Source organism: Salvelinus sp. IW2-2015, linkage group LG17 (assembly GCF_002910315.2).
Source record: "Salvelinus sp. IW2-2015 linkage group LG17, ASM291031v2, whole genome shotgun sequence".
Classification (NCBI taxonomy): domain Eukaryota; kingdom Metazoa; phylum Chordata; class Actinopteri; order Salmoniformes; family Salmonidae; genus Salvelinus; species Salvelinus sp. IW2-2015.
The window spans coordinates 22,902,113-22,917,943 of NC_036857.1; the positions used below are offsets into that span (position 1 = coordinate 22,902,113).

Here is a 15,831-nt window from a genome sequence, read left to right on the forward strand (position 1 = left end):
AATGTAATCTAGCCATGAATCACTGCTTTCACAAAAGTTGTGGCATGTAGCAAGCTGTTCAGCTCACCTTTGGGATTTGCTCAAGTTAGAAAACTTTGGCAGGTGGTGTAGAGCTGTGGGGACTCTTGTTAAGAATGTCTTGGTTTGTCGCTATGTAGCAAGTGACGTGCAGGGGTGGGTGGGGGGGATGCGGCCTTTTCAAAGGGAAACCAAAGCACAGGCAACGAGAGCAGGGTGTTGGTATCTGGGCCAGTTATTAATAACGACAGAGAGGAGATAGTTAAAATACCTATTTTCCTATTATTACTAGGATTACAAATCTCCCACAAACCACCATATCCATGACACTCATATCACAAAATAAGAAAAACAATTACTTGCATATTGCATGATACTTTACCTAACCAGAACAATATCAATTGATTGTTGAGGACATAAAGCTGACTAAAAGCCCCACTTCCTTGTTAATCATTCAGCCATCTAGTCTTGTATACGGAAACAGGTTTGGCCTGGTGCAGAGCCTCATGACTACAATTGGGCCTTATGCAACAGCGGTTAAGACTAATTGGTTGTTTCAGTGTGTGTAACATTATCCTCTGGCTGGTCTCATGACTGCAGTTCTTCACAGAGCCAGAAACAACAGGCAGAGCTGAGACTTGCTGAGCAGATTTGACACGGCCCTTATGGTAAACTGGCTGACTGTGTGTACTTTTACATGCACAGTATATTCCTTAATTTCAACACCAAGAAATCCCAGACTATCAAAATCCTATCATGTACAGTCATCCAGGACATTGAGACAGGAGGCCGATCTGCCAGGAATAGATTACTAGTGACTTTGGAATTTTCCATCTGTTATTGAATAAAGCTAGTCAATTTCCAACCTCTTTACACACCACAAGTAACAAACACATGACACCAAGTGTTATTAAAATCATTTATTGGTTTTCCATTTTTGTTCTACTAAGCTCCTTTCTCCCATTTGACCTATCCAGCCCCATCCCGCTATAGTTTCCCAAATGCATCCAACTTCAATGGCTCTTCCCTGGTTTCACATCTCCTACACCTGCTTTGATCAGAAACAACCAGATGTTCCACAAGACTAAGAAAAAAAAACCAAGAGACAAAAGGCATATAAACTTGAAGTAACAGTCAAATATTGATAATTTTGTTTTTCAAGTGAGCAGGGTCCCACTGATGCCACACAATGGAGTGTTGATAATCCTATATTAAAGCAGACAAGGAAAGCTGCTATGGGCCTCGGACCAACTGCTGCTATGGCCTGAGAGCAAGCTTGAATCAGTCAAAGCAAACATCCACTTGGCAGCAGAAGAAGCCCATAAAAATGGGCAATAGATTTATTTACAAGACAGCCAGAGTACGTACATCTACTTCATTGTAAGAGTAACTTTCAAAACATGTCAAACTGAAATATGGTGATGAGTGAGGTTGGTTGGAAGTCACACAGCTGTATGACTGAGCAATATGGTTGCGTAGAGCTCATACATTCAAGCTATACATATATTTATAACTATATACACAAAGTATAAATAAAACTACAAATGATGTACCCACTATAGGATTATCCTCTCTATACATTACATGGTTATTCAGTAAACACCCAAAACCTCTAATAAAAAGGACAAAATCAAATAGGGCTTTTCCTATTTCTAAGAATAAGAGATTCCAAACTGGCAAGCGCTCATTTTGGAGTAGCAGCTCAAATCACTGAAGCACTCTGGGGCATAATTAACAACATACACCAAAATTAGACAGGACCACAACAGATAAAAATCCCTTCTTGGCTGCATACTTATGTTCAAGCACATACTAAAAGCAGAACGCCATGTCCTTCTCTCAATCCTTCAAATATATAAGTCTACGCCTTTGCAATCAGGCCTTTGGGTACTCCAGGCTACAACCAAAGGTCTTCGATCATATGCTCCTACCTACACATATCAATCCTACATTTCAAAAGATGCCCAGACAGAAAATGAAAGGAAAGAATGTAAAACAAGTTGAATGACAATGAAAAAAAGAAAAAGTTATTTTGATCAGAGGTGTGTTCAAGGTTAAATCCATTGAAGTCAGGGAATCTGGTGAGACAAAAAGATTTAAAGGGGCAGTATATATATATATTTTTTTACTAATTTGCATTCTTCCTTTGATATATTGAACATCTTCAATAGAAGTTAGATACTTTTACAAGGAAGAACCTTTTTCCTTTACTGGAGTGTAGCTACTGCTAGAGTATAGTCAGGGAGAAATTGCATAGAGAAACGTGGTGAGGGTTTCAGGCAACAACAAAAATATATTTCCCTGTTGGTTTAGATTAAGCAAGACTTTCCAGACAATATTGAAGCTTCAGCAAACATCAGCAGGAAAATGTGACTCAAATTAGAAGTTACTTGCAACGTTACTAAGTTAGTAAAAATGTTTGATGTCAAACTACCACTCAAGTTAAATATAGATGTAAGACATACTCAAGTTAAATCTCAATTGATGACCATTTGTGATTACTCTAATTACCCACATAAAATTACATTTTTTATGTAGCCTGGAAATCAAACTGCTCAGAGTGAAACAATGGTAAAACAGAGCCATCAGTTTGGATTGCATACTACTTTTTAAGCCCCTTGACATCTTACATCAGTTGGTGCAGCCCAGTCCTCACAGGCACATGGGGAGGCTGATGAGATGCCAGCAGACTGCATTGGCCTACTGTACTGTAAGTGGCTTGAGTCTGAGGAACAGAGGTAGGTGGAAACTAATACCGAGGTGGGGCAGTCCAGGCCACATTACCAGAGGCATGGTGTTAGAGAACACTGGAAATAAATTGAAGTTGTAATTTCTAGGCAGGTGAAGTGTATACATGAGTACCTACCTAACACAGTCTCACACTAAATCAGGGCCATGCACAGACCTTCCAGGGGGCAAGTGCCCCCCCCTCCCCCAAAAAACAACTCATAATTCACATTTTAAAATTCTGAACATACCAACTGCCTCTGTAGTGAACATTTGACAAAATCTGAACAGACATACATTTTTGCAACAACACACTCGCTCATCACATATTGTAAGGAAGCTAGTTAGAGTGCCTCCTAAAGACATGATTGACATGGGGAAAAGAGGGTGAGCTGTCAGCAGATCATTGATTGACCTGTTAGTTAGCTCCATTGTTTAATGATTGCGATTTATCTTCAATGCTCTTAAATTATAACGTAATATTAATTATCTTCTAACTCAAGATATATGGCTGGCTAGTGGCTTTTGTGGATATTTTTGTATATGGTGATTAGCTAGCGTCTAGACTGCCTGTGTTGCTGCCGACTGAGGAAGGGATGGAGTTGGGTCGGAGCAAGGGTCGTTGATGCAACCGTTCCGCTCCGTCTTTTTGCCTCTCTCTGCTGCACGTATCAGCCAACCAGACCAAATACTGATGATGTTAATCAAAATGCTATGCTGCTGCGGTAGTACTGTTGACATTTACACACACTCGACCGGTGGCCACATTTCAAGCCATGCATGTTTGGAGACCAGCATACGCAATCTCAGTACAGGGCAGTCTGGGATAAAGGTGCAACCTGGCGCGCGCAAGCTCTATACAGGGCAGACCATCAGGGGCAACCAACGGACGGGGTGGGTGAACTTGACAACATCACACCGACTTGCGGGCAATGGGTTCAGAACAATAAAACTTCATACAAAAAATTATAACTATACCACAACCCAAAAGGGCACTTGGCGAGTGGGAGGGCCAAGGGACAGGAGCTGGGCATAGGTTGACTTCTATCTGTGCACGTGCCTGCGCTAAATCATGTAAATATTAAAAAGCCCTTTTTGGATTAATAAAAAAAAAAAAATGTACTGTCTCTTTGAATCTCTTCCATGGGGATGGGGTGAGGTCAGCTTTAATTTGAAATACGCCATGCAAGTGACGCGACAAGTAGCCTTGTAGTTTTTTAAAACTTTTCTAGGCTTTTTGAATGGTCTTCAACTGAGCAAAAATGTAGCGCAATGGTGGTTTTAATGAATTTGATGATATAATCTTGAAGCCCATTCAAAAGACCAGGGACATGAACACGGAAGTATGATGTAGGAACGCGTCACTTGCATACGGTATTTCCTCCCCCTCATCTTCTTCAGCCGGACTTATTGGCCCCCACCAGGGTCATGAGTCCGTCTGTGCTCATGGACTTGGGGCGCTCCAGAGGGAAGCCCAGGGCTCGGCTCCAGATAAGTTGGGCCAGCACACCCAGGGCTCGGGACACACCAAACAGCACAGTGTAGTAGTTCATCTCTGTCATCCCATAGTACTGTAGCGGAGAAGGAGAGAGGTCAGGGAGAGGTCAAATGTTTGTTGCAGAGGTCAGTAATGATTGAAAGGCTGAACTCACAGGTGCTAATATGTGCTGTGATGCTTTTGATTGAAACACACCTGACTAACACTGACCAGTCAAAAAGCCCACTTACCAATTCAAGGTGGTCCAAAAAAAACTGATCTGTATTACATGACAATATCTGCAGTACAATAGGACATTGTTAAGGAGAACACCTTATCTCTCTTACCTGCAGCAACACTCCACTGTGGGCGTCGACATTGGGCCAGGGGTTCTTGGCCTTGCCCTGCTCCAGCAGTACTGGGGGCACAATCTTGTAGAGCTGGTGCACCAGTTTGAACATGGGGTCATTGGGCAGGTGCTTGAAGGCAAACTCCTGCTGGCATTGGTACCTGGGGTCAGTCTTCCTCAGGACAGCATGCCCATAGCCTGGCACCACCTATGGGGGTGAGAGAGGGTGCGAGGGGTGATTAGCAAGGTTTACCCTTCTCTCCGGGTTAACTGGTTCTTAACGCAAGGGATGTTTGAAACCGAGAAGCACAACATGGGATTACTTCTTGCAAATACTTTATGGAACTGAAAACCACGCTAGTGATGCCATATGGCCTCATAAGGCTGTTATGGTCACTGGTGGGTAAGGCAATATGTCTCATAGTAGTGAAGCCAGATGTTTTGAGCCATCTCTTACCCTGCCAGACTTGAGTGTGTTCCAGATGTAATCCCTCATCTTCTCATCAGACACCTCCCCTCCCATCTCCTTCTGCAGGGCCGTCAGCCACACCAGCACCTCCTACAGGGCACACAGAGAAACACATCAGAAACATACTCTAATAACCTCAACAAGGCTAAAACAGAAATACTATTATAACGCCACTCAGTGACTGCTGTTGTGCTTATGATGTTTATAAGGATCATGTCTATCCATCTATCCACTCATGACTCCAAGAGAGAGCAGGTCAGTGAGTCAAGAGGATGTAAATTCTAGTGGCACAGAGCAGAGGACAGGATTGACAGACCTGGTTGGCCAGTCCATGCAGAGGTCCAGCCAGCCCGTTCAGAGCAGCACTGAAGGAGAGGTAAGGGTCAGAGAGAGCACTGCCCACCAGGTGACTGGTGTGGGCACTGACGTTACCTCCCTCGTGGTCACTAAAACAGGAACCCCAGAGACAGTTGGTTACTATGTTAGTCATCACAAAATTGGAATTGACAGTAAATTATTACTAACCTTTATACAGACCTATATTCAAATACAGATTTATCCAAGACACAATTTTTTATTGTGTAACAAAGAATTGTTGTCCTGTCAAGTGCAATATATGAACACTAGAGGGCAGAAAACATACATTTGAGGGTTTCACAATTCCCTATCCTTCAATGTCAGAATTTAATAGACAAAATGGCTGCCCCCCCAAAGGTTAAATAAATCAATGACATAATGGTTAATAATAATATGAATACATGGGTTTTGTATAGCGCGTTTCAATGATCAGGGCCTGAAACTAACTTTTTGGTCCACCAACCACTGTGGCAGGTTTTTGTTGCCAAAAATGAGCATGCTTAGTAATGTTTCTAAAACAATCAAATGTATTACTAGTTAGAAGTGACCAGAGCCTTTTAACCAGAATCTATAAATAAATAAAAAATGTAAAAGCTCTGACTCCTCCCCCCCTACTAGCACTGACCTTGCTGAAAGCTACCTTATTGTGGAAAAATGTACTTACTATGAATCAGATATGTGGTTGTCCCACCCAGCTTTCTTAAGGTGATTGCACTAACTGTACGTCCCTCTGGATAAGAGTGTCTTCTAAAATGACTAAAATATACATTTAATAAGACAAAAATGTTAATCTGCCCCTTTAAGGGTGGGGGTTACCGTGGCAACTGGAGCCACTTGAAGCTCTATCATAGTCCCAACACATGTATGCTTACCCACAGCAGTGTTCTAGAATATTGGACCGTTGGCATTCATACCTTTCGAATTCTCAGCACAGCTCGAGTCATTTCTCCAACCGTCACATTGAAATTCGGTTTTTGTTATTATTATTCGTTTTTTTTTATCCTCTTATGTTTGTTGTGTAGTAAATATATCTGTTTTGATTTTCATTGTCTTAATTACTTTTTCCTGTGAAGCACATTGTGTAGCATTCCCTGTCTGAAATGTGCTGTATAAATGAAGCTTGATTTGAAATGAGGACGCGTACCGGAGACATGCTGGTTGGGAATTGTGGGGAGGTAAGCAGTCGGGCTGTGTCCCACCGCTGATGGTGGTCTCAGAGCCGCGTATCTACAGCACGTCACAATGGGGTGCTGGATTATCGCATCCTAGTGTCTGTGGACTATGATTTAAACTCGAGTTGTCTGTCACAGCGTGCCTCTGAGATAATCTGACTAGTAGCCGATGCGTCTTCGCTAGCAGTTGAAGCAAACTCAAACATTGTTTTGTTCACAAGCGAGGTTGTTTTTCAATGTAAATAGCCGAGAAACACTCCCTTTAGTAGACTTTAGTAAATTAGACCAACTTTTATGCCTGTGAAAAGCTCTTCTAAAAATTAATCTTCAGTGCGCACAGCTTCCCAACCAGGCAGTGTTGCTGCGTGAAGTGGGATATACATAATAGGATTCGTAGTTCTTTGTGTGATTAGCTGCCAGCCATGAAACAAAAGGACAAACACTTTGAAAACAGCTGAATGAGCTCATACTTAACTTCTAACTATATTATTACGTGAACCGCTTCACTGTGGAACCCTGAGCACACCACCCTCCAACATGGCTGGTGAAATAGACATCTTACCCGTCAATGCCAAAATCTACCCGCATTTGGCGGGTGTTCATTTTTGGCCCTGTCAATGGCCCAAATACACCTAGATGGTAATAATGGTTGAAATGTACATCCTTAAGACTGGTTTCCCAGACAGTTTCAACCTAGTCCTGAAAAAAATGACCTAATTAAAATGGAAATTCTTCAGCTTAATCTGAAACTGGCCCATAGTACAATACCTGTGGATGGTAAGGTAGAGCCTCATTAGTTCAGTGAACTCAGCAGAGTCGCTGTAGCCCAGCATGTTGGCGAAGTTAGCGGACCAGTCCAGGTTGGAGTCGATGGCGCCAATGCTGCTGCCCTCACGGTACAGGTTACGGTAGATCTTAGCAGCAACACACGGCAACTTGGCAATCAAGTCCATGGAGTCCTCATAGATGAACTGGAAGAGTAGGGTAGGTAGTTTAATCAACAGTCAGTAGACTGTCTCCCACAGGATCTAACTGAACGACATGATAAATCCCACAATTACCCCTGCAAGTGTAGTTCATTTTCTGTTGACGTTTCGGTCTGTGAGCTTTTTCTAGACTGTCTGTCGAATTCTGGGGATGTAATTCCTTGCACCCCGCAAGAAATGGTGTTGATTTATTTTAGCCTATCTTATTCTAACCAGGAAGTCGAGGAAAATATGAATATGCTCTTTTTCAAGGGAGACCTGGTGTGCATGTTAACATTTATCATTAAAGAATGAACAGACACTTGAAAAGCACTTTAGTGAGGATGACTCATCCATCCAGCATCACCCTCTGCTTTAATGTATTTACCCACACCTGACTGTACTGCATTGTAGTGTAATGAATGCAAACCTGGGTTTTAAAATGGTATTTTACATTTTTCAAGTACTTTGATCGTCGGCTTTAGCCCGCCTGGAGGGCCAGATGTGCGAAGTTTACACCTTCGGGACTATTCTGTTATGCATTTTGCCAGGCAAGCTCAATCAAAACACAGATAAAGTATTTGAAAGATTTCAAATACTAGGTCTGTGAAGATTCTGTGTGTGTGTGTGTGTGTGTGTGTGTGTGTGTGTGTGTGTGTGTGTGTGTGTGTGTGTGTGTGTGTGTGTGTGTGTGTGTGTGTGTGTGTGTGAGACTCACCTCCCAGTACTTGGCCTTGTTGACGCCCTCAGAGTAGGCCCGGGCAAAGCTGCTCTCGCTGTTCAGAGCTGTGATGGCAGCGCTGAACTGGGACATGGGGTGCAGGTTGGTGGGGAAGTTATCTAGCATGGTGACCACGTGGGAGGGGAGTGCTGCACGCTTAGCCCATTCTTTGGACAACCAGCTCACCTGAAAAGATGGGATGCAAATAGGATTGGCGAGTTCAAATAGGGACAATAAAAATGCCACAAGTCAGAACAGAAATGTTCTTTAATCCCAAACACTATAAATCCCCGCCACTTGGCTATGGTTGTAGAACTTCAATGTGAGTCATCAGGAACAAAAAGTTAAACTCGATTGTTGCCATGCCTTCCGCATAAACCATAAAATAACTTGCTTGTAGTATGTAATAACATAGGAAATTCCTCTAGCTGAGACATATGAGGGTCAAATTAGACCTCGAGGTGGCTTCAAGACAGTGCTGCAGCAAACACTACTTCTGCTAGTTTTTCTGAATACACTTCTCAGTTTCATTATAAGGAAGCAAATTTTAAAAAGTTGATTGGTCATCTTTGTATATATATATCTATATATATATTATTATTTTTTTTTTACTTGAGCAGACAATCCTCCCATTCTAACCCTAGCTCATCCAGTGTTAGCCCCTTTTCACCTGTTCCTCTGTGGGGACCTGTCCTGTGACCAGCAGCCAAAAGAGGCCGTCAGGCAGTGGCTCCTGACCTCCTGGAGCCTTGGGCAACAGCTGCTGACACTCCGGAATGCTGTAGCCCCGGAAACGGATTCCCTAAAGAAAGGATCAGGACATACAATGAGTCATGCTTAATATAGTCATCATATATGGCAAATGAGCGTAGTCTAAAATGATGGCACAACAAACCACAACAAAGGGGCAGTAGTTACTGCAAATACAGCTTTATCAACAGAATTATTTGGAATATCTTAACATTCTAGGACTCTTAACTGCCACCAGCTGAGGTTACTGGAGGACCAGTGAGATAACACTTCCATTGACACCGATTTATTTTACAATTCAATGCATGTAATCAGAAGCAATTTAGATAAGTGCCTATATGGCTTATACACAAAGGTCAACGGTGCTCAGCGTCAACACTTCAATCATTCTGTGGGTGTTACTGTTTAATGGATTGTGTGTGTTGTGAGGACATGAAACACACCTCATCAGGATCCAGCACTGAGGTCTCGTACACCAGACCCTTCATGCCCCTCATCCCTCCATAGACCTGTAAAACAACACACAAACACAAATTACATTCTGTACAGAAAGCTCAATTAAGGCTAGACTGATTTGCTTTTTGACCAGTCCAGAAATAGCACGTGTCTCTAAAATCAAATGTGTAAGGAATCAGATGAACCATGACCCTAATCGTTCTGCATTCTTCAAAGCCATAATAAGGGTGAAGAGGTCATGTGAATGATAAACATGTCTGGATGACACAGGCAAAGCGGAGGTGTGTGTGATCCTGGAGTGAGCCTGCTGTGATAAATGGTGTGTGAGGCAAGAGCTGTGACTCAGCTATGACTGTGCTCAGCTGGCAGGGAACTGGCTTAGACATGTGACATCACATGACCTCTAGTATGCTAAAAGGGAGATGGCTGAGGGGCAACATCAGACCCAATCTGGTGGAATTTAGAAAAAGGTTTTACCATGGTTTCTCTGATCTGTATGTGGTTTATTTCTACATCAAAAGCCTTTCTGATTCTCTTGTATGGTTTTACCAACATCAGGTTCTGAGTTACTGAATATGGGTGTCGTGGCTGAATCAGAATTAGTTAGGTAACATATATAAATAAGATGTTTTAGATATCTTTATGCTTGTCATTAGAATGTCTTCTTTTTGGACTATACTGTTGGCAGTTGCATTTTCCCTTCTCACCTAGGGCTTAGTCACTTGGGGCCCAGAGAGGGGAGAGGTCAGGCTTGTCTTCATATGTCAATGTATCTGTTAAACCATGTGATGCTATGAAGAATATCAGAAGGGGAGGAGGCGGCTTGGAAAAGTGTCTGGAACCATTATACCACCTCTTCTGATGTTGAACTTATCTTTCATAGTATATGACCTAGAGGTTCACTCCCCTTAGTGAGCTTCTCCAGGAGTGGGGAGAAGAGGGGGTGTATTTGAGATGGGAGTATCTAGAATTGACAATTCTATTCTATATGCCATTGGATGAGGTAATGTTTTGGTACCAAGCACAAGATTGAAACCTCATCTTAGGAGACCAAACTGAACAATAATTTATAGCTAATGCTATCTAGCTATGGGATACTCCTCTTTCAAGTAAAAGGTTCTTTGTAATGTTCCTAAGATCTGTTATTCGTCATGCGAGTTCAGAGGGGTGTGTCTTGGCTATAAATGATACTAAGAATTGTTTTGTAAGGACTCTCAGAGAATTCATTTATAGACACTGAATTGATCTGAGAGTCAAAAAGGGCTATGGTGAAGCTCATATATAATTAAAGATGGACTTTATAATATAACTCTGACTTGTGTGTGGTTGGCTCTCATTATTGAGTAATACAGGAAATGACCACGACATGGGTTAGTTACTTACCATATCAACAGTGATCGATCCAATGTTGGTTTTTCCATACTGCTGTTTGAAGCTCTTGATCCTACTTTGTTCTTTTGGAATAAGCTCTGTTAGAACATCCTTTAGATTCTGCAAAAACACAGACATGTCTCACTAAAAGCTCAGTCAAATCACATCAATTCAAAAACAGCCTATATAAAAGACAACTACAGAGAACCTAGTGAACCTCTGTGTTAGTCAAACAAACATTAGATCCAAAACATTCACTTGAAAGACACTGGCTTATAAAGTTATCCGCATGGTACATAATGGCAGAGAGAACAGAGGGAAACCATCTCTTTTTGTCAACCCATATTAAAACAGATTAACATCATGCTTTACTAACAATGATGACAATAAAGGGCAAATTGATGAGTTCTCTTGAAGAGGTAGTCTGATAGTACTTACTGTTGAGGAGCTGGCATGTCTGGACGCCACAAGGATGCAGGTGGCATTCTGCAGAGGAAAATGCAAGTATCAGAAAACATCAGCCTGAGTGTATATGGTCAAAAACCAGAGTTGTCTGCTTTCCAATTTCCAAACTCTAATACCTGCATCTACTAAAACTAGGCCTAATTGAATCATTGAGCTGACAGTATCGTAAAATCCTGATTGCTTGCTGCTCCTCAGTTAGCCTATATCCCGAGTGGCGCAGCGGTCTAAAGCACTGCATCGCAGTGCTGGAGGCGTCACTACAAACACCCTGGTTCGAATCCAGGCTGTATCACAACCGGAAGTGATTGGGAGTCCCATAGTGTGGCGCACAATTGGCCCAGCGTCGTCCGGATTTGGCCGGTGTAGGCCGTCATTGTAACTAAGAATTTGTTCTTAACTGACTTGCCTCGTTAAATACAAAAAATAAGGGTTCTCCAACTGTTGTACCACAGGCAGAATTTGGGCCACAAGTTATTTTATTCCCCCCCCCCCCCCCCCAAGTTCATATTTTTATTGTTGGACGTAAAAACACCTGCAAAACATCCCCAAGCAATTTTAATTTGGGAAATCTGTTACAAAGTATTCCCACGCATAATAGAGAGATATGCAATTATGTTCCGGCCCCCTGACCATCTGCTTGAGAACAAAAATAATAAATCGTCCCGCCACTGAATGTAGTTGATGAGCCCTGGCCTAGATATCCAACTCCAGAGCAGTGCCATTCCTGGATTATTGATAGGGCAATCAACATCATTACTGATTTAACATCAACTGTGGCTTTACGCAAAGACTTCAGCTACAATCCAACATCAACCATAGAAAAATCTAAAAGAGTGGAGTATCTGAGAAGGACTGCTCTGTATGCAAGCCATCTGACCCACTGTCTGTGCTGAAGGAAGCAAGCAGGACCTGCCTTTTTAAATAGTAGCACAATCATGGATGACAGTCAGGAGGACAAGGAATCCTTGGCAGAGAACACACAAAAAGAGATTGGAGAAGGGATAAGAGGACCGTCTGGCAGAACTGAAATAGACAAGGTATTCAACAGGCTAGCCAACAAACCTTTACAAGACAACGCTGACAAAGGAACTAGGAAGAAATGCAACCAAGTTTCTGAATGGGCAAGCACTGTCTTAAATCACTATACATATGTCTAATTACAACATCTAACATTTGAAGTGGTCTGCTTTAATGGATGATGTATTCCCTTGGATAGGCCTACTGGGAGGCATCCTGAAATATACTACAAATTCCCTCAAATGACAGTCCCTGAACATCAAATTCTAGCTGATATAATGGCGTAGGGTTCTGGTAAAACAAAGACATTTCACAGATTCCTAACTGCAATGCTCAGATAATTGACAAGTAATTTCCACTCTGTACAAAGTAGAGAGAAACAAAATCCTGAGGCATCATCTCTGTCTGACGAGTTGAAGGTGCACAGTCCAAAGAAGGTGGCACAAAGAAGATGATTATTGTGATGTGTCAGCTGTCTTGGCAATAGAAAGATCTGGGCAGGTGGCTAATTGATTAAGCAGTACTGTAGGTTACAATCTGACGCCTAACCAGGAAGGTAGCAGTGGCACCCAGGAATCAATACGGACCTCTGTGAAACAGACACAAGATAGAATTCTAATCAATGCGTGTTCTTAAGCGTGACACAGGCATAGACCTATTACATAATTGGATAGCTAAATTAAAGGGACACTTCGGGATTTTGGCCATGAGGCCATTTATCTACTTCCCCAGAGTCGGATGAACTCGTGGAAACCATTTTTACCATTCTTGCTACATAGCTAGCAAGATGGAGAGACTTAGCAACAATACAACACCTGGAAATGAACAAACCTAGATAGTTGCTGTTGTGTTGGGTAATAGGTATGAATGGACATGTTAGCGCTGAAGGTCAAATGAGGGGAATAAGAAGATTTGGATGAGCATGTTAACTAGCCAGCCAATTAACTTGCCACTGCTGGCAGTAATAGTAGCTAGCTATAAGAAATATTACAGATTTTGGATTATTCAAGCATGCAGTTCAACTTAATTCCATGTGAGAGGATAGATACCCAACTGTCAAACATGACCCTCCTCTGGCTATCTAATCGTAGCTAACTAGCATGTGCCATCTCCTGTGTCAACTGACTAGCTCGCAGTTAACCGTAACAAACTGACGAAACGCGCCAGTGCCAACACAAAAATCGTTAACAAGAAAGAGGACCATCGTTGCTAAGCACCAAAACTATGTGGCGATGTGTAGCCACTACTAGCGTACATGAATGTTCTTGAAAATAACCAACATTTTTCCTGGCGAAAATGTAACTGTTAGCTAGCTAACGTTAGTTGTAGTTGAATTGCGAGCAAACTACTATAGTTACAGCTAACACTGACGCGTCCACTCTACTTGGGATATGTTCTTTGCCTCGACTTACCTTTGAATTAAGGAGTCTTGGCGCTAGCCTGCTGATACCTGTAGTCAGAAAGGACATGGTGTCTGTGGAGAAAATATAATTTATTGTATTTCTGAAAGTCGCTGGTTGAAGGTGCCCCTACAGAAAAAGCACTACTGAAGGTTGAAGATGGATTGGGGCCCGCATGTAGGCGTATCGTTGATTGGATGGTGGTTGTAGCGAAATGTAACCTGATTGGTCAGTTGAGACTCGTGTGTCTCTATCAATCGAAACGATTGGCTAAGGCAGACGGAAAACTGGGGTATGTTTAAGAACACGTTTCCGTTTCAGTCTGTCACACAATTTAAATTAATTTAGTCAGAGTAAAACCAAAGATTGTAGAGAAACTCTGTGGTAAAACTGTCATTCAAGTATGGTCAGGGGATGTTTCTGGACAGGACCATATAAACTCCAGGTGTAGATCTGAATGAATTGGATACATATCAGCAATATGGGGAAAATACACAGCCATATTCTTGCCAAATCTATGGGTTACGTCTGTTGGGGTCTAGGGAGAGTAGGGTAAAAGCACCTGGCACCAACGAGACAGTTTCAAGAAATTCTGTGTGACACAACAGACAGTTCACTATTTCAAACCTGGTACTTTGGCCGAGGCTCCACTTGTCCTCTCCAAAGCAGTCAGTGATGGGGAGCTTTTCCAGGAAACTCACTAAACAATATTGCAAACAAGGACTTGATTCTTTATTGTAAGGGTTTAGTCAAACAAAAAAAAGGGAACATTTCAAGTCGGGCATTCAATTGCAAACAGACTACATGCAGTGCACCATGGATGTTTCATGGCTTTGATTGGGAGGTGTTAAACATTTGCAGTACACAATACAATGAACAACAAAGTATACATGACTATCAAATTAAATAAAGAAAAACATAACTAACTTCTGAAATAGACGTCCAAGAAATGTGCTTTTATCAAGTTATATTTTGTTGGGTTTGTTCATTCTGATTGTATCCATCCAAAGTTACCAAATACAACATGGAACTGTTGAAAAGAATCATGCAAAAAGCATGGGAAATACAAAGTCTATAACATCTGCAAGATTGGATACATCTCAGAATTTGCATGGTGAATGAATAGGCTTGTAAACATATCATGTATTTGGCACATTTAGAGTGACAGTAGGCCCCTTCTGTATATGCATTACATAACAGAATAACAGGCTGATTTTAACTGTAATACATTGAACCAAATTAGGATCTGCAGGATAACAAAACATAAAAGAATGGTAAACCACTTTACTTCATGCAGCCATTACGACATGCATGTTTAGACTATTTTGTAAACAATATGTAGAATCAACATTAAGACCTGGCCACGGTCACTTCTTTGATAATGGATCAACACAATGTAAACAATCAGCGCAGACTCAATTCAAACAGCACAAACAAAATAAATGCTATATTCCCAAAGTTACTCATAAGTTGTACAGTAGGCTCGGCTTTGATCTGATATTCTTGGTCCATCGCCACTCCGGTGTTCTTGCTGTGGGAAGAGACTAGTGTCTAGTAGTAGTCTGACCTGGGGTAATGCATAGGAGAGTAGTCCTCACTTCTCAGTATGTCTCTTCAGTACCAGAGGTGGGAGTCCTTAGTTGTCCTCCTCATCCTCATCTGGCTCCTCTATGGAGGCCAGGAGGGGGTTGTGTTTCAGGCAGGTCTGGAGGTAGTGCACCAGGGTCTGTTGAAAATGCTGGATGCTACGCTGCTCTCTCAGGGTGTGGCCCTCGTCTGGGTACAGCTGCAAGGAGTAGTTGGCCTCTACCTTCACCAGACGGCTCAGGAGCTCCGCACTGTGCTGGAAGTGAACCCGTGCTGCATGCCCAAAGCCAAACAAACAAACACACGAGGCAAAATAACACAAATGATCAAGTAAGCATTCAGGTATTCATCATTAGAATTTAATATTTCTGAAAAAACATGGACAAATGTAGATGTTAAAAGCAAAGCAAAGTCTCACCGTCTGCAGTCCCATGTAGTAAGAGGAAGTTCTCATCTTTAAGCTTGTGAACATCTTCCAATACAGAGGCCGTCTGAGGGGTCACAACAGAGACAGGAAGGACATTATAACA

The 15,831-nt window shown here is 42.1% G+C and overlaps 2 protein-coding genes across 2 annotated transcripts in view; both read right to left on the bottom strand.

Moving 5' to 3' along the window:
- Nucleotides 1–923: 923 nt before the first annotated feature.
- Nucleotides 924–13,897, bottom strand: LOC111976366 (citrate synthase, mitochondrial). The gene is made up of 11 exons (XM_024005153.2): nucleotides 13,727–13,897; nucleotides 11,271–11,318; nucleotides 10,845–10,952; nucleotides 9,449–9,514; nucleotides 8,926–9,057; nucleotides 8,253–8,441; nucleotides 7,338–7,540; nucleotides 5,357–5,486; nucleotides 5,029–5,130; nucleotides 4,570–4,779; nucleotides 924–4,316 (listed from the first exon to the last, which is right to left on the bottom strand). Exons 1-11 carry the CDS (start codon nucleotides 13,781–13,783, stop codon nucleotides 4,143–4,145), a joined length of 1,419 nt encoding a protein of 472 aa, XP_023860921.1. The 5' UTR covers nucleotides 13,784–13,897; the 3' UTR covers nucleotides 924–4,142.
- A 543-nt stretch (nucleotides 13,898–14,440) lies between these two features.
- The window catches only part of LOC111976251 (inactive dipeptidyl peptidase 10), a 39,581-nt gene continuing 38,190 nt past the window's right edge, over nucleotides 14,441–15,831 (bottom strand). Inside the window, exons 24-25 of the mRNA XM_024005017.2 lie at nucleotides 15,720–15,792; nucleotides 14,441–15,574 (exon numbers count right to left, since the gene is read on the bottom strand). Of these exons, the coding sequence (XP_023860785.1) occupies nucleotides 15,351–15,574; nucleotides 15,720–15,792 (297 nt within the window). The 3' untranslated portion in view covers nucleotides 14,441–15,350. The remainder of the gene's footprint in view (nucleotides 15,575–15,719; nucleotides 15,793–15,831) is intronic.